The sequence below is a fragment of the Berghia stephanieae genome, chromosome 1, assembly GCF_034508935.2.
Source record: "Berghia stephanieae isolate SIO BIC M18660-M18661 chromosome 1, UCSD_Bste_1.3, whole genome shotgun sequence".
NCBI classification, from domain to species: Eukaryota; Metazoa; Mollusca; class Gastropoda; order Nudibranchia; family Aeolidiidae; genus Berghia; species Berghia stephanieae.
This window is the reverse complement of record NC_088360.1, coordinates 74,031,102-74,051,101: the sequence shown is the minus strand read 5'-3', so window position 1 is coordinate 74,051,101 and position 20,000 is coordinate 74,031,102. Positions and strand designations below refer to the sequence as shown.

At 36.4% G+C, this 20,000-nt stretch overlaps 1 protein-coding gene across 1 annotated transcript in view; it reads right to left on the bottom strand.

The window, feature by feature from the left end:
- LOC144956679 (cysteine-rich motor neuron 1 protein-like) overlaps nt 1-20,000 on the bottom strand; it is a 129,083-nt gene that overhangs the window by 18,257 nt on the left and 90,826 nt on the right. Inside the window, exons 3-4 of the mRNA XM_078887338.1 lie at nt 4,639-5,157; nt 433-541 (exon numbers count right to left, since the gene is read on the bottom strand). Coding sequence (XP_078743464.1) covers nt 433-541; nt 4,639-5,157 — 628 coding nt within the window. The remainder of the gene's footprint in view (nt 1-432; nt 542-4,638; nt 5,158-20,000) is intronic.

Here is a 20,000-nt window from a genome sequence, read left to right as displayed (position 1 = left end):
ATAGGTTACAAATTGAATCATAAGGTGGCATAACTATTTTAGTAGCAGGATGGTTAGACATATTCTTAGGATTACGGGACGTTTAAGATCGGGGATGGTTGTTTGTTGATGACCAGCATTTCTGATATCAGAATACAAATTACACAAGATATGTATTCAGTGCTCCGGAAGAGTGGTTTTACACTTCCAATGAGATTAGAACCAGTTTTTTTTGACATCGAACGTTTGTTCCCTGTTAGAGACTTAATTCTTTTTACTAAGAGACCCTTGCTGCTCTCTCTCTCTCTCTCTCTCTCTCTCTCTCTCTCTCTCTCTCTCTCTCTGTGTGTGTGTGTGCGCGCGCGTGTGTGTGTTTGTGAAATGGGCAAGGTGTGATATCGTGTTTGAGTAAAATAGAAGACCGGATGCTAATCAAATAAAGTAAATACCAACCCTTGTTGCAGTTCACAGCAGTTGTCTTCAGTCCAAATGTTGGGCAATTGAATGCTATCACCTGGGCACGGCGTCTCGTCAAGGGGAGGACATATAACAGGGTCACAACCTTCAGAATGGAGAGAATAATATATAATTAATGAAGAGTTTTGAGTTCCGCTTTAACCTTTTCCTTACCAGCCATTTTCAGAATTTTCCCCAAAATTTCACACCCCTCCAACACAAAAATAGAATTTTCTTACTCATACAGAAAAGCAACAAATACATTCTATGCATAATATTGATCAGCAAAATGAACTCTGCAACACAGTGCCACGGCTATAATAAAACATTTTTTCTTTAAATTGTGTGATTTACAAAAGAAATTTGAATGAAACTGCTGGTTGGATCGTAACGAATGTGACGATTTTCCTATAGTTGGTGTGGGGAGGGTTAAAGCAAAGATTTAGGTTTCAATTTATAATGGTATCTGTCTTAGACGAGATTTGACAACATGAATCTTTCACCAAAAGTGGTGTAAAAGAACAATGAGAAAACAAGTACTTTAAAAAAAAAAGAGAAAGTAAAAGGGAATACCGAAATGGTTTATAATGAGGCTTTTATTTTAATTGACCCTTTATCTTCGTTTCGAATTACTGAGACCTTGTTTGTTTGGTGTTTTTTCAGGTTTTTCATTTACTATTATAGTTGAACAGAATAATTATATATATATATATTATATATATATATATATATATATATATATATATATATATATACATACATACATACATACATACATACATACATACATACATACATACATATATAAACAACTTAAAGTAAGGGTAAGAGAAGATGGATAGATAGATAGATAGATAGATAGATAGATAGATAGATAGATAGATAGATAGATAGAGAGAGAGAGAGAGAGAGAGAGAGAAGAGAGGGAGAAGAGGAGAGAGAGAAAGAGAGAGAGAGAGTGAGAGAGAGAGAGAAAGAGAGAAGAGAGAGAGAGAGAGAGAGAGAGAGAGAGAGAGAGAGAGAGAGAGAGAGAGAGAGAGAGAGAGAGAGAGATTATTTTTATCCAGACGCTACCATAGAATGCCGTGCGAAGACAACAGATTACTTTATAATTCTTATCACAGCTTATCACAGAAGCTGTCAAAGGTCAATGTCTGGAAATTGCCACAATAATATAGGATTCATCTCATTGACAGGCTCCTACTAATAGAAGAGAAGAATTCTACAGAATGTTATTCAAATCTCCCAACAAAACATTCGAAGTTCGGGGGGACACGAGGCCTTGACACTTTGGGGACACTCCAGTCAATGGAAGCGGAATGTCAATTGAAATGAAGACGTCTGTATTTAGCACCCACTTTTCATACTTCATACTTGATAAGTCCCATTCTGCCACTCTGTCGAACACTGACAAAACGCCATTGTTACATTTTGAAACAAAAAAAAACAAAAAACAAAAAACAAAAAAAAAACCCAAAAAAAAAACAAACAAACAAACAAACAAATAAAAAAAAAAAACAAACCAAAAAAAAAACAACAAAAAACAACACAATTGCAATCGAATAAAATGCCTCTCAACGACAACAATTCTAAACGAGGTTCTATATATTTATTCATTTAGTTATTTGACGATTCGAAGTAACTTTTAATTGATCGAAATATCATGAAATAACATTTTTTCTTGCCATAATTTCTTTGAAAAGGTGTTTTGTCAGTATATAAGCACTGCTATTGCCCCAGGTTGTCATAGACCATGGTATTCTTCGTAACAATACGGACATTCAAGTGTATTATTTCAGTTGATATTCATTTCTATTTATAGATCACTATTCGACAATCTTGAGAATTCGAGTGTCAGTATAGATAATTTTTCATGTACCTATTCATCATTGCTTCAGAGCAGCTGTGCAAAACGATCGTATCATTTCATCTTTAAAGGAATGTCCTTTGTGCTCGAAATTCCAACAATCCATTTTTAACTGTCGTAGTCTGGAAAGACACGCATTCAAAATTTTGGCAAAAAAAAAAACTCGTCCTTCAAATAAAAATGGTCCTCATATTGACAAAAACTCTCAAACCTCGCACCTTGCAGGTCCCAGGTTTAAGAGTTTTTTTTTGCCAGGCTGAGATTCATTTAAATCAGTCGATATTTGAAAGACTAGTTTTCTCGCCAAATTTTAAGTACGTGTCTTTTCAGAGTATGGCAGATAACTGGTTAAAAACCCAAGATCTTTTGACTATTCGGTATTTTAATAATGTGTGGGGAGGGTACGGTGTAATATGTGAGCATCCCTACAAATTCTGTTTCTATTGGAGGAGGACGGAAGGGTGGCATGAGGCAGACCTATCTAAAAGTGTGAAGTGACTTCTTGTAAATAAATTGAGAATGTTGAATTGAATGTTTGATATATATATATATATATATATATATATATATATATATATATATATATATATATATATATATATATATATATATATATATATTTCAGAAATGTGCTTACTTTAACTTACATTTTAGAGAAAATATTTGGATCAAATTCTAGTACTTGGGATTTGAAATTAGGATAGAATGAACACAATTTGTCTGGGTTTGTTTTTATCTTTTATAACAGTCCAGAAGGCAATATTATTGTAAGTTACGTAGCTTAGTTCCCTAAGTAAGACTTGAAAGTCCAACGTCTTAATTATTGTGCATCTAACGTGGTATTGCCCCATTACCCAGTAAAATGATGATGTTATACAGAATGGATGGCATCATACACATTTAAATAACATGACACAGGTTCAAACATGGAAGCTGAGATTGCAATCACCCAGAGCGATCCAAAAAACATATTTATGATTAAAGTAATTGCTTGTGTAATAAGCCAGAAGTGGAACATTGAATAACAACAATCCAGCAACAAAAAAATCTTATTGTGCTTAACCACGTATACTTATTTGCAGGTACGATAACATAGCTACCACAACGTTTAATCAAGCCCATAATTACGTTCGGCTATCAGATCTGCAAATATGTGCACCCAGAGGCTGAACCATTGTCATTGGGGGGGGGGGGGGGGGGGGGGGGGGGGGGGGGGGGGGGGGGGAGAGACATGAGGGATTCTGCTTGGTGGGACTCATTTTCTCCTGCCTTCGGGTGTTACTCACTCACTCACTCATTCTTCTCCGGGCCTGCTGGCACTTGAGGCGATGCAAGGGATCTCCACCTGGTCCTGTCAGCAGCTATTCTTGGGGCCATCTCGAGGGACAGACCTCTCTCCCTTAGGTCCCGTTCTACGGTACGTCTCCAAGCTCTTTTGGGCGGCCTCGCCCCCTTCCTCCCCTGGGTGTCACCTCACCAGCGCCTCGTCAGGTCCGCGACAGACATGCCCCAACCACTGCCATCCTCTCCTTTCAAATAGACTCTCCAGAGAATCCACCTCAGCTCTCGCTCCCAGGTCCCCACCTGCGATTGTGCCCGAAGATTCATCGCAAACATCTGTTTTGTAATACTTCCAAGTTTCTGGATGATACTCTCCTTGGGGTGTTAAGCCTTGAGTAATGCTTTTTTCAAATTTCATTTTCATAAGTGGTACGTGCCCAAATCTACCTCTAACCCTAAATGATCAAAGTATCGAGGTTTATTTTTTAAAATTAAATTTTACAGATATTCAATTTAATAATTAATAATGTCATCAACCCGCCGACAATATAAAAGGTAGTTAAGCAGCGCATACACCCATAGGATCACTCTACTTAAATCAGATAAGGAATAGAGATCTCCTGCGCATATCAAATGACAAGTTTGGGAGCAGGCACGGGTGTAAGATAAATATCTGAAAAAGTGTGTATGAAACAGTGCCAGATAGAGCATCTTGCATTTTTCCTTCTTGCTTTGTTTGGCACTGTTTCATACACACTTTTTCAGATCTGCTGCGCCGATGGTGCCTGTTACAAAAAGAGGATGCATAGCACTCACTATTTTTGGACCGTGTACTGTTAGAGAATGACTTTCACCCAAAGTAGAAATAAATAGATTTTTAAAAATGATCCTCATCTTGAAAAACCCAAGACTTCGCGAGTACGGTAGTTAACTGGCTAAAGGCAAATTTTCTTGAGTTGTTTCATTAGGTCAAGTCAAAATTTTAAATCGACAGGAATGCCACTTATCTTAATAAATAAAAAAAAAAGAAAAGAAGAAAAGAAATATGGACTCACCTTTTGTTTTGTTGCATGTATAAATATCACAGCAGGACCCCGGAAATCCAGTGGCATTTCTGGTGATGACGGGTGTAAATCCTGGGGCACACACTGGCGTGGTACACCTGGAAGTGTTACAAACACAGTATGACATTTTGTCAGGTACGGTTTCCAGTCTTTTGCTTTTTTCCCCCAAAGCTGATGTGGATGAGAGCGGCGATTTTGGTAAGATTTCGGAGGACGAGACATTGTTGTCAAAAGTGCTATTGCTACTTTCACTGCTGATATGATTGATTTGTAAACTGTTTCTACTAACGCTGTTGTTTACATTGGTAGCAGATGAATGAATCGGCGTCACATTGGGTGGTGCAGTTTGACGATTAAAAGGTGTAAAATTGGGAGATGACGTTCTGCGAATGTTATTATCCAACACCCTGATCTCTCTGGCAAATGTGACCAGATTGGAGTCCCTTGGGCATGATAATTGTTCAAATACGGGTGGACAATTCTTGCTTTCACAGCGGAACACTCTTACTTCTGGAATAAATAAAAAGTAAAAGAAAAATCAAAGGTAATGAATTGTCATCTTCCACAAATAACAGCTGTGAGTGAATATATATAAGAAATGGATTGTAGACGACGAGTTTAGATTGATGCTCACAGCCAAATCATAACAGATTTTTTTAGGAGAGAGGGGTGGCTGAAACAAAACAAAACAAATCTCTTTTTCTCTCCCCCCCTCCCACCTCTCTCTCTCTCTCTCTCTCTCTCTCTCTCTCTCTCCCTCCCCCCCTCCCTCTCTCTCCATCCTCTATTTCTTTCATTCATCTTTACCTCACCAGATATTCATCTTTTCATTAAAACCATACAGCATACTTCATTTTACACATATCATTGTATTCACTAAGAATTGATAATCGCACCTGCAGCATCATTTCTTCTAAGGCAAAAATTAATGGCAAAGTTTAAATATTTGCGGAGAAACTAAAGTGTTACGAACAGGCACTCATCTATTTTAATTGTCATACTATTTACTGCATTGTGGAAATTAAAATAGATTGAGACGAATCTTTTGAGCCATCAATGGTCAAAATAAAGTCTGCAGGTGCGCGGAAATGAATCTGGCAATAGGGCGATTCCCAACATCAAATGACCTATCATTATGCCCAAACATATCTTATAGATAATCACTTAAATCAAGAGTTTGCAAGTTACTCGTATATCAATCTGTAAAATAAATAGCTTTATAATTTTTATATTTGCCAGTATTTCTGTGCTCGTTGGCAAACATTAAACATGGGATGTAGGGAACAATTTTGACATCAAACAAGCTCAAGAACTGACATGCAAAGTCGTCTAACATTACAACTTCGGATAGTTTCTTCCTTTATCTGGAGAAAACTTGCCATTATTTTATGAGTAAAATTTTCAATAATGCCAACTGCTCATTAAGTTCTAGACTACTGGACAGAGGGACAGAAATTTGTGTCATATCGGATAATCCACACCTTTTTTTAAATGAGTGAAATTCAAATCAAGGAAACAGAAGGCGGAAAATAAAAACAAAACAAATGCAATAGTAAATAAAAGCCAAGTAAAAACTACCATGGGAATTCAAAGAGAAAACCATAATTTTACTGACACTACTGCAACATGTAAATATATCGGTATCGGGTTAAGATATAACAGCAGGGGATCTTAACCCAAGTTCTGAAAAATAATGATGCTTTGATTTTGTGTACATAAGGAACAACGCTTGCCGGGATATCAGACAAAAAGTTTGAATGTGATGGATGGCTGATGACATGCCATAATTTATTCTGTTTGAAGTGAAAACATCGCTGAAACGTTTAAAATTCCAACCCATCCGAAATGTTACGCATATCATTATCCATAATATGTCTTAACATAAAGAATGAAGAGATTTTTAAAAAATTGTATAGGTACATCATTTACGAAGAAGATAAAGGCGAGGAAGAAGACGTCGAAATTGAGGGAGAACTTGGACAGAAAGTTAAACAGAAAGACTGACACACAAATACAGATCATACACACATATTGTTTGTATGTATATGTATGCGTGTATGTATTTAGGAAGGAAGGGATAGACAGATAAATAGATAGATGGATGGTACATGGAAGTATAGATAGCCAAAGAGATCTACAGAGATCGATAGATATTAAAGTATATAAAAGGATAGATAAATAGATAGATAGGTAGATAGATTGATAGGTAGATAGATGAAAAATAAATAGATACATAGACAAATAGATGGAAATAGTGTAGATAGACAGATAGAAATATAGACAGGTTATAACATAGACAGATAGAAATATGTATTAGATAGTTAAATAGACACTGACGTTTTTGTAATACGAAAAAGGTAAGCGGGGTGGAATTGGACTAAAGCTAAACACTGGAATATGCACTTATAATGCCTACTTATATATCACAGATAAAGATGTAAAACATCTCAAATATTAATTAGAAACGTATATGATAATTATGATAGTAGGATAAGCTTTAAGCATAATTATTCACGAGTGTCCATATCAACAAATTTGTATTGCGGCGGAAAAATGAATGTTTGATGCGTCTTATCATCACCATTAACTCGGCACTCCACGTTGATGACAGGTCGTTTCGCACCCAAGTCCGCTTATTAGATTACCATTAACGAAGGCTCATGCAGCCTCTTAAACGCTTCGAATAAGATCGAAATCGTGAGAGTGCTAGGGTTGTTATGCGGCTTTGTGGTTTTGTGGTAAGACATTAATTAGCCTTCCGACAGGTAGGTCTCTAGTTCGACTTCTCCTGTGAGCAAAGCAAAATTGAGCCTTTTGAAAATCACACTCTCTCACCGCACTCAGGATTAAAATGAAAGATACATGGCCAGTAATAACGTTGTCTCTTTCAAGAAAAAAAAATATAATAACGCTACACTGGCGTCATACCTCGTCTTACATATCGAGAGTTGCTGTTGGCTTGGGACCTCTTTCAAAACGCTTTAAGCACATTTGGAGGATATTGCGCAATATAAAAGCTCAAGTTTATCATTTATTGTTTTGTTTTAAGAAAGCTTGACAATACTTCTTTATTTTGTTCAACATTTTTATTTTTTGCTAGACTGTTGGTAACTATGCTATGTCCCGGTTGCTGTCAGATAATTTATGACAAAGTATAAACTGACAAGCTGTCGACTTTAGTTTCACTTAATTAATGATTTAAAAAACAAACAAAGCAAAGTTAAGAGCGATGCATTTACTTGTATTTATGTACTCAAATCACAAAAGGACAATTAGGAAAATTGGAGATTTATTCACACGTTTATGGTCAAATTTTTAACCGAAGCACCACGAAATTCTCTCCATTACCTACTTTAATCTATAAACCGACGTGCACATATCTGCAGGTCTGGTAACTGAACGCAAGAATGGAATACATTTAACATTATGATCGACAATATTAAGAGTTGTTTTGGGAGTATTTCAATATTAACATCAATCTGGGTAGCTAAACCTGTAAATAAGTACACGTCGTCGTTATAAGCCCTTAATTTTGCGCTCGGGTATCATTTGTTTGTGCCGTTTCCACGCGTTCAGCTATCAGAGAGGTCATGACCTTACAGACAACACAACATCCTGGCCCCGTTCACTGATCAACTGGACACCGGATGATAGTGGACATGTTTAGATTTATAGAGTACGTCGTAGTACATAACTAAGTTCAGGTATGTACGTACAACCCACGGTCAGGATACGATTACGATTTCCTGTGGCCCGCGAGATGCCAAAGACAAATTTTAAGCGCCCGATATAATCTTAAACAGAGTTTAATGAGAACGAGGAATGTCGCTTCGAAGGCACACAGTTTAAACATTCTGTCTCCAGGCTTGTGTCAGTAACGATGTTACACAATATGCATGCAACCAATGCTGCAATAATAATAATAATAATAATAATAATAATAATAATAATATTAATAATAATAATAATAATATAATAATAATAATAATAATAATAATAATAATAATAATAATAATAATAATAATAATAATAATAATAATAATAATAATAATATATAATAATATATAATAATAACAAAACAACAACAACAATATATAATAATAATAATAATAATAATAATAATAATAAATAATAATAATAATAATAATAATAATAATAATAATAATAATAATAAAAACAATAATAATGTTGTTTTTCTTTACAAGTTTTCGGGTCAAAATGGAGGTAGGGTGGGAGGTGTGTGTGTGTGTGTGTGTGTGTGTGTGTGTGTGTGTGTGTGTGTATCTGTGTGTGTTGGGAGGGGGGTGATATTAAAATAGTTGGGAGGTGTTTTAAAATCAAACCAAATAAACTGTCTTCGCGTATAATACGCATAATGAAAAATGTGAAAGCCTTTTGTTTTGTTAACCAAAAAGATAAATTTGCACAAAATAGAAAGCTACTAAAGTACGAGGTGAATGACTTTGTTGAGTGCACTTATAACAATAACTAGACTCTTGGGATACCATTGGCAACTTAATTCTTGTTATAAGTTTTTAGATGTAGTAATTATCCGTGTGGATTTGAAAATCAAAGTCACACTATTTTGCAGCCCATTTCTAGTTTGAACAGAAAAGGCACATCGTGTAATATCCCAAATAAACCTTTGTGTTTCTCTTGATAAATGTTAACAACCATTTTACTCGGCGGCTAATGGCAGTGAAATTCTTCGACTTTGTATTGTTATAAAAATAATAAAGTTGTACAAGGGTTTCATTACTTAATTGTATAATTGTTGTGCTACCTGGTTGTTGAATCAAAATTCCAAAATCTAAGTACATAATAGTTTCGTCCGTTCAATTGGTTTTCGCATGATTGAACTTCACCAACATGATTATTAATAAATATTTCTCATTCTTCAGATTTCGTGAAATTACGGTTAAAGATATTATAAACGTATGGCTCCTGACTTGATTTTAAAATGTGCAACGTCTAAGCTTTATTCAATCTTTGTTACAATAATAATGATTTTGGCACCGATATTTAGACTATATGTTCATTTAAAAATCCCAAAGACTCGTCAAGTTTTGTATTAATAACGAGCTTGTACATAATTAAAAAAAAACTGAAATTCTATCATATCAGCATTTAAGTTTATCTTGTCATAATACATTCCTGTTGTTTTCCCCGAAAAAGAAGAAACAAAGATGGGACTTGGGCTTGACTGGTGCTTAAATTCCATCTAGGTTATTGCTCTCTTCGTAAAATCCGTAGGTAGAGTGTTGGATTGAATTGAACCCTGCCAGTAAAGAGTTAGGCATATAAGAATGGCAACCCAGGAGATCAAATAAATCATCTTAGGGTTTAATAAGGTCAGATGTCACGTGTATCATCTGAAATCGGATGCCCCTCTGGGCCTGTTTTAAGTCAACATGATCCGATGGTCCTTATACAACGGATCAAACCGATCAGACCCCCAGCGTCGCTTTACATCTCCATGCACATGGCTGGAGTAATGCATCATCTTTACTATATTATGCATCGTGCGAGGTTCTTTGTACTTTATCAGAGTACAGTTGCCAAACCAAGACAGGTTCCGTTAAGCTGATTGGGCCACAGGAAAACTGAGATGATGAGCTCAAAGTTCCAGTCAAATCGCTTTGCCACCACCACCGCCGCCAGGTAGAGAAGTTCCTATCGTTATCAGGATCGCCTGTCAAGTTACTGCAACACGTTAAGTATCAGTTATCCGTAAGTGTTAAGTCATTTCTGCTGGATATTGGAGATAACATTATGCTTAGCTGGATGAAGTGTGCTAAACCTGCTAGTACTCGACTCCTGTCTCTATTGCATGCAAGATCTGGTAGTCGTTTAAATGGGATTTCTATTCGCAATTTCCAACTTCACCTCTTCCTAAAATATATTATAGCATCTCAGATGTTAATCTAATTTCTCGGCTTTCATTCATTTTATTTCTTTAACTTAAACGCCTAGACCAATTATAATTCCCATTAATGGCAGTGCATACTGATGAGTAATATTAAAATTTAAGAAAAAAAATTGAATTGTAAGCATAAACTATTATTACAATCAACACCAATTGTTGAACTTAGACTATGCCCGTAAATCATATAGTATTAAGATAAGCTGTGCTCGAGACAACACAATTAAACCATTGATATATAAATAATGGCTTGGTAATTAAAGATTTGTTTGATACATTATGAAACATTCTAAGCGGTACGATGGCTCCCTTAATGGTGCCATGGTGCCAACCATACTTATATTAAATTAAGATTTTGATCCAATATAAAAATGCAACAGTTGGGTCTTTTTCAGCCATTAAAAATCTTTGCCTAACAGAGAAAGGCAACTTATTGAAATCCACACCTTTATCTTCCAAATTTGTTTACCCCTAAATATGACAGCCTTGAACTTTTCTAGATGTTTGGTGAGGTTTAAATGAAAGCGTCCATGCTGCAGTCAAAATCTAAGGATCTCAAGAAACAGTCATTATAGTTAAGCAAGTTTTGAGTTGTGGAAAACCGTAAATGTTTCATCCAAGGGAAGAGACATCGGACTGAGAGATCCATACCTAGCCGTAAAAGACAAACATTCTAACTGTAAAGAGGGAAGCTTATAAATAACTTAGTGTTAGATAATGAAAATCCACGCTTTAAGCAGACAACTAACATCTTTTCTGCTGAGGCTTCAGCTTCTTATACTGCTCACACAACTATATTATGACGATCGACCCAATCAGCAGCAGCTGCTAATGGTGCTCACACTACTGTTATGACGATCTACCCAGTCAGCAAATACTGCCCTCGTGCACCGTCGCAAACTCACCCTGAAGCTTCGTTACAACACACCGTTCAACTAGATGCTCTGTGGTTTCGGGCTCGTTACCACAACGGGTACATGTTGGACCCATAAATTCCGTACCGCACTCGCTTGCTAAGGCTAATTTTCATGGGGATGCTGCAGTACCTGATTTTCGATTGATCTCCCCTTTTAAGTGGTTAAATAATATTATCATTTTAGAAGTTTTCCAGTCTCTGGGAATTTTTACTCGGGTAAGGCATGCCAGTGCTCTATCATATTATACATTTTCTTACGTCTTTTGACTAACCGATTGGACTTTATCTTGTGCGTGCAAAATATTTTAACAACATTGATTTTTTAAAATGCAAATCAACGATAACTTGAAGACTTCCCTAAAAGCGATATTTCAATTAAAAAAAATAGAACCCAATCTCCGTTCTAAAACAATCAGGGGGCCATCGATTTGCTGGTGGCAGACGTCAAACTTGAACATACTTGAGTCATCTTAACTGAGATTTGTTCTAGTTCATCCTTGTGACTTCGGAGGGCTTATGTAAAAGATAACACTAGGAATAAGTTTTAAGTGTGTGAGATAGGCTTTATCAAGATTGGTAAAATGTATGTGTCTCTGCATGTTATCAAGCATTAAAATATGATAACCTGGTTTGATATTATCAATGAATGTAGAGACTAGCCAAAAGCGTAGTGGCTGAAATATTTAATTTGCCTGTCCATTGAACTGTTGACTGTTTTTTTTCCTTCATTTTAATCCATCGTAACTTCGCAAGCAATGGCCGAGTATCGACAAAAATATGACAACCTTAAAATATGTTATAAACAGATCTTGAAAAAATTGACGTTTGGGTAACAGAACACGGTGATGTGCTCATATCCGGAAGTATGTATTAACTTGTTGGGGTTTTAAAGCACACAAAAACATACTAACCTAGACAGAAACAAAAACCCCGAAAAGGCGTAAATGAGACAGTGTCAGACAAAGCAGAAAGAAAAATACCAGTTAAAAAATACCCCCTCCCCCACCCAAAACAAAAAAAAAAAAAAAAAAAAAAAAAAAATATCAGCTTGCCTTACTGGGATCAAACTTTAGAAGTCAGGTTTTCACAGCGGAAATGCATACCTTTAAAGAATATAACCATTATGTCGTCCTAAATGTTGGGTAACCTTTTGTAAGGTAACGATACATTGACTGACCGGTAATCGATCTGAGGTTCGATCCTCAGTCGAGACAGGCTGATTTTTTGGGATGACTTTTTTCTCGTATTTTTCTTTCTGCTTTATACCTTTTCAGATGCGTATCTAACACCAGTGCCTGTTCTCTGAAATGTTTACCAGCAGAGCTGGATTGGATGAGTTAACACTAGTGCGGGGCGGTCCTTGGCAAGCTTAAGGACCACGGTCCTACGGTCCTTGGGAAATGAAGACCGCAAGGACCGGTCTCTAGACCGGTCCGTTCATTCTTGAACCGTTAAAGACCGCTACACGATGAAAACCGTGGCCTACAGGAGTAAAACACACGGAGTAGTCACACTCATTTCAAATTGTAACCTAATTAGAGAAGAGCGGTGATGCCTTCTTTATTTGCTCACCGTACTTCATTGTTACTTCGATAATTTAATAAAATTTGAAATTTATCCCCATTAACGGAGATAATGGCATCGCCCAAGGCGTTGATCGAGTTGTTCGTGGCGTTGATACACACACGCAACTCCTACCCCTCCCCTCCCCCCCCCCCCCCCCCCACACACCACACATTAGAGGGCAGCGAGCATTGAAGAGTAAGAGAGAGACGTGAAGTTATAATAAGAGGGGGTGGATGAGGTGATAAGAGGGGTCGATGGTGACTTTTCGCCAGATCTAACAAACTCAGCTACCCATTCATTGCTGAGTAGACAGGGATTCAGAAAAAAATCGACTGCACCCGGGATCGATCTCTCGCCCTTTGCGTATAAAGAGAGTGCTCTATCAACTGAGCTATCGGGGTCCCCAAATATTTTATTGGACCTTTTAAAAATACAGAGGTTATAACTGTTTTTTTTGGACGGAAGAAACTAATGAAACTCATATTACTTGATTAGTTAAAACACCAAACGAAATTTTAATATTATTGTATTATTTTAAATGACAACAATGCGATAGAAAGGAGTGGCGACAAGAGATGGACAAAAGAAAACAAAAAATCAGACTTGCAACTTGCTAGGTTCGACACACACACACACACACACACACACACACACACACATCTTTAGTAGTCACATACATTTCAAACAATAACCCATTAGAGAAGAGGGGTCATGCCTTCATCATAGATCATTGTCATTGCGATCATTATGGTGTAGTAAATTTTGAAATTTACCCCGTATAATGGAATCGTCCAAGGCGTGCGCCTCCTGTTCCCCCCATCTCACACACGAAAGGGCGGTTTGCGGAGTGGAGGGAGGTGGTCGTCTGCCTCTATGGTCGTCTGTGTCGTTTAGTGTATGGCAAAGGGGGGTGGGTGCGATTAATTAAGTGGGATGGGTGGTGATTGGTGGAAGATAGGCAAAGGACCGAGGCAACGAATCGCTGGGGAAGTAGTATGGCGCGAGACCGTTGAAAGGTGATAAGAAGTGAGGACCGCCAGCGGTCTTCCTCTTTGGGACTGGACCACGGTTCACAGCTAAAAGACCGTGGGACCGGTCCTCGGTCCGGTCCTCAGCGCGGCACTAGTTAACACACTCTGGTTAACCAAACCTTAATTTTACCCAGATCTTTTAGAAACAAAAGGCTAATGCCGTGAAATCGGTCTATATTCGTATTTCCACGAAATGGTTTGGATACCGAAATAAACAATGTCGTACACAGACAAAACACGTTATTTGCATTTTGACCTTTGACGTGTTCAACTTTACTTAAAGTACCAATCATTTACATATATTCTATAGATAGTCGATGAATTCCAACTTGTCAACAACTCGGAAAGTTATAAACCCAATTTAACCAGTTAATTATCGTACTCTGGAAAGAAACGTGTTAAAAAATTTAGCCGGAAAACTCGTCCTTCAAATATCGATCGATTTAAATGACCCTCATATTGGCAAAAACTTTGAAACCTGTTGACCACGCTTGAGACCTGGTTTGAGAATTTTAAATCGATCGATATTTGAAGGACGAGTTTTCAGGCCCATTAAAAAAAACAACTTGTCTTTCAATCAGTTAACTAGTTAAAAGATGTGTTTTGTCAGCGTAGTTTACTAGGGCAAGTTTTACAACTGCTGATGTTGAGACTTCCCTCGCCGTAATACAATCCCTCCTTTAAAAAATAATATTGCCTCCTCGAATGACCCATTTTATAGGGTCACCTCATTGAGTGTCGATCCACGCGACATAATATATATACCTAGACACAACGATCTATTGGAGGCGACATTTAACTGAACACACCTGACCTCAGAACACATTCCAATCCACTCTGCCCCTCTGCTTTTGTGCCTTAATCGCCCTGCCTGTGTCAACTAAACTGGTACACAAAGTCAATAATAGCAGCAAGATAAAGGAGACGTGGTGCCTATCTTACTTTATTAATTTCGTAATTTTCTCCGGGGAAAACAGTTTAAAAAAACAAACAAACAACCCCCCCCCCAAAAAAAAAAAAAAAAAAAAAAATAAATAAAAACAAAAAACAAAACAAAAACAAAACAAAAACAAGACAAGACAAATCCACTTGAGCCGTTATATAGGGCGATATCCATTAAACATGCTCAAAGCACTTTACAAGGGGTCCCGAGCAAACAGCGACGAGACATGACGCCTGTTAGGCGATATCACATTTTTTTTTCAACAGAGACAACGCTAATTTTACACTTGAGTTCGGTGAGAATGTGCGTAAAGAACCTTTTCCAAGGACTAAACTATGCGTCACTCAGAGAGGGACTTGAACCCAGGAACTTCCGATCCGAAGGCGAGTGTCGTTCCACTAGATGGCATAGCCGCACAAAAAAAAAACATCAAAAAAAACAACAAACAAACAAAAAACAAAAACAAAAACAAAAAGCCCAGAAAAAAAAAAACAACAACAAAAAAAACAAACCCAACTTAATTGGAATTAAGCATTAAGATTAATGAATATGATTATATTATAATTGCATAATTGAGTTATAGCAAAAGAATGGTAGCCCATTGGTCTGCCAGTAAAAAAAATAATAATAGATAATGATAACAATATAAAAATAATAATAATAATAATAATAATAATAATAATAATAATAATAATAATAATAATGATGATGATATAATAATAATAATAATAATAATAATAATAATAATAATAATAATAATAATAATAATAATAATAATAATAATAATAATAATAATAATAATAATAAATAATAATAATAGTAATAAAAAAACCCCCAAAAAACAATAATAATAATAATAATAATAATAATAATAATAATAATAATAATAATAATAATAATAATAATAATAATAATAATAATAATAATAATAATAATAATAATAATAATAATGAAAGGGTTTCAATGAATCACACAGTTTTTGATATCAAATATTACATGTAACAATTTCTTTACATGGTACATTCAACATTACATGATTTAAAATAAAATATGTATCACTTCTAATCAGTGATGGAGTGGCGGGAAATGACGTAACGCTATGTGAACTCTTATGTTTGGACTCCCTAATCTAACACAATCCCGATATAGATACCCTATCATGATGTCACGCTACGCTTAGTAATATCTTTGTAAATGCCTAAATTTGTGTCTAATTTGTTTTTTGTTGCACCCCCCCCCCCCCCCCCCCCCCTCCTTTTTTTTTTATTTTTATTTTTTTGATAACGGGAGAAAACCGAAACGTAAAACCACGTTTGTTTCTTTATCACACTAGAGCTTATAACCAATTTCATTACTTTTTTCTCTTCTATCTTTCCCCTACAAAATCTGAGCTTGAAATCAAGACAGTTCTTAAGTATGTGACCGACGTGCAGGCCTATCTACACTTAATAATTGCACGTCTGATAACCCTAAATGCTATGGGCTCATTGTTGGTATGGAAATTCTCTCATACTAACGAAAAATATTGTCCATTACAACAATGTTAGATCTTCTTACCAACCTTCTTTTCATGGTTCTCCACTAAATATCAGATCCATCTAACATAAAAATAGATTTTTAAGCCTCTATTCAAAAGAAATATATACGTGTACATCGCAGAATTAAGTTCTTATAACTATGATTTTTAAAATCTTTAAATTTTTGTGATTACAAAAGAAAACTGATTGAGATAAATGTTGGTGGAATCGTAACAAATGTGACGATGTTCCTGTAGTTGGTAAGGAGTTCGGTTGCCAAACCTGCAAATATTATGTACACGTTCTAGTTGAGTCATCGGGAATTGGATTCAATAGTCTGATGTCACGCGCCCGGCAACGGCGGCCATCTTGGTTCTAAACAAAGAAAATCATTACTTTTTATTCTTCATGCTGGCTAGAACTTTTCATTCCCTTTTCATATGCCTTGTGATCAGAATGTGTAAAAGCCAATACATGATCAAATTGGTGGGGTTTTTTACCTCTGGATACCCGTTTAAGCTCGCCGGGGAAATATTTCATACGGCGTCAGCCATTGTTCCGATAGTTTAGAGCCCGTGTTACTAAGTTACCATACGTCATAAGGAAGGAAGTGACAGTACGACTGTTGAAGACTATTGCTTTTATGTATTTATCTATTTATTTATGTTTTAAGTTTAAAACAAAACCCGCTCTCTTCAATATCGTCAGTTGTTTCGACTCATTGAAATGTAAACATCTACTCAAACTTGAGCTTTTATATAGCGCAATATCTGCTCAAAGAGCTTTACAAGGAGTCCCTAGCCAACAGAAGCAACACTTAACATGTAGGACGAGACATGACGCTGTTAAGGGCCAGCTACTCATTTTACACCCTAGTACGGTGAGAGATTGTGAGTAAAGAGCCTTTTCCGAGGACCCAACTATGTGCGGCTCGGGACTCGAACCCAGGACCTCCCGATCCGAAGGCGAGTGTAATACCACTAGACCACATAGCCGCGCTATAAACCCCGACAAAATACCTTTCTGAGACGGCTGGTCGCATTTTATCGTCTTAAAACGGGGACATGACACATATAAAAACTACACTAGGCATCAGATAGAAGGTAAATATTTTTGCTGAACCAATGTCACATCAGATAAGAGGAAAGAATGTCTTGTTAAATTCGCGTCTACATCAGGTCCTTGGTACGTGTTTCCTGATCAAAGAATGCAACTTGTCATTTTTGGAAGTACAAGCAAAAATAATGGCCATTTCTTACCATGGCATTTATTGGTGTGTGTGTGTGTGTGTGCGTGTGTGTGTTAGAGAGATAGATAGAAACACACACACACACAGAGAGAGAGAGAAAGAGAGAGAGAGAGAGAGAGAGAGAGAGAGAGAGAGAGAGAGAGAGAGAGAGTTTTTGTGTGTATGTGCGCGAGCAAGAAAGTGTGTGTGTGTGTGTGTGTGTGTGTGTGTATGTTGTGCGTGCGTGTGTGTTTATCAAAAAGAAAATACCTATATCTCAAAATATGAAATCTCTCGCTATCGTATTCAATGTCTACGTTAAGTGATAATGTCATTAACTGATGTAAAGTAGCTACTCATGGTAATATTCCATTTTAGAGAGAGAGAGAGAGAGAGAGAGAGAGAGAGAGAGAGAGAGAGAGAGAGAGAGAGAGAGAGAGAGAGAGAGAGAGAGAGAGAGAGAGAGAGAGAGAGAGAGAATTTGCATTTTCTTGTTGTTGTTTAGTTTTTTTTAATTTTTTATTAATATATTTTTTTTTAATTTCAACTGTAATTGGTGAGAAAAACAAACAAACATATATTTTTCTAATACACAATGACCCGAATTCCAGAGATCAAAGGGTGGAAAATATTTTTATCAGATCAAGTTTAAGATTAAACGATTAAAGACAGGCGACTGGCAGTAACCAGTTAATTGCTGTATTCTGGAAAGACACTATTAAAAATATGGCCAGACAACTCGTCCTTCGAATATCGATCAATTTAAATTACTCTCATATTTGCAAAAACTCTCAAGCCTGGGACCTCGCGAGGTCCCATGTTTGAGAGTATTCGCCACGACGAGGGTCGTTAAATTGATCAATATTTGAAGGACGGGTTTTCTGGGCAATTAAAAAAAAAATACATGTCTTTCCAAAGTATGGCAATTAATTGGTTAATTACACCCATGTACAGCAGCAATTAGACACAATTGTATTGAAAATATACACTCCACCGACTCGAGACAAGTGGTCAATCTATATACAGACACAATAGGACGCAAATACATAAATAAATAAATAAATAAATAAATAAATAAATAAATAAATAAATAAATAAATAAATAAATAAATAAGTAAATAAATCCGTCACTTTTTTAACTTAAATAAATTGAACTAAAATTTTTGTTTGTTTGTTTGGTTTTAAAAGTGATACGTTTAATTTTACGATTGTATTATAACACTAAAGCATTGAAATGATAGTGTGGAATACCAATGGCACCTCCAAGAGAGTGGATGAAATGATACAGGTTGAAGATGAGCATTAGGTCGGAGCTACTTTAGCATTCATGTCACTCCTAATTATATATACTGGATTATTAGACATAAGAGGTTTTCACTCTTAAGTCAAATTAATGACAAGAAAAAGCCTAGGATGTTTCCATGACGATTACGTCTATCCAGCACTCTGCAGGTTTTGCGCTTCTAAAAGTGTGAGGTTGATTTTTCTTTGTATTATAAAATTTAAATTTAGCAATGAGTTCCCCCTTTTAAAGGCTCTCCCTCCTCATTTGACAACAGTCTGCGAAGTAGAATATATTCTTGTTGTTGTTGAACAAATTGCAGTTTGATCCTTCTTATTGAGTCACAAGCCCGGGTAGCTCATCCTTCGGAACGACGTGCAAGATGCGGGAGACCTATCTATGTTGATCAATCTGTCAATGACATTCCCGAACAGTCCATGTACATTAACCATGTCCCTGTCCATTCGTTCTTTGATGTCGGCAATCTGCATCTTCTATGGCCGACCACTCATTCTTTGGCCATGAACCGTGATCTGTAGTATTTTCTTGCTCAGGCCACCATTTTAGATCAAAACTGGCTAAATCACGACAGCCCCCCCCCCCCTCTTTTTTTTTTTTTTACATTTGACAGAATAGGTTCTCGTAGGATAATAATGATTCCGATGATGATGATAATGGAAATAATAGTAATAATAATAAAAAAAATATTAAGACATCCTTAGCGCTATAAATCAACCTAACCCGATTAACCTATTTTACTGGTCTCAATATGTAACAGAGAGCCTCGCTTGTTTGTTTTTCCTAGAAAAAAGTTACTTCCGGAAATCATCTTAATCACGTGATCAGCTCACAAAAATTCCGGGACTGTTGACAGTCGATGACCCGTTCCTATGGTCAGTGGATAAAGTTAATCCTTTACTAACCTAGTAAAATACTTTAGAGTTTTA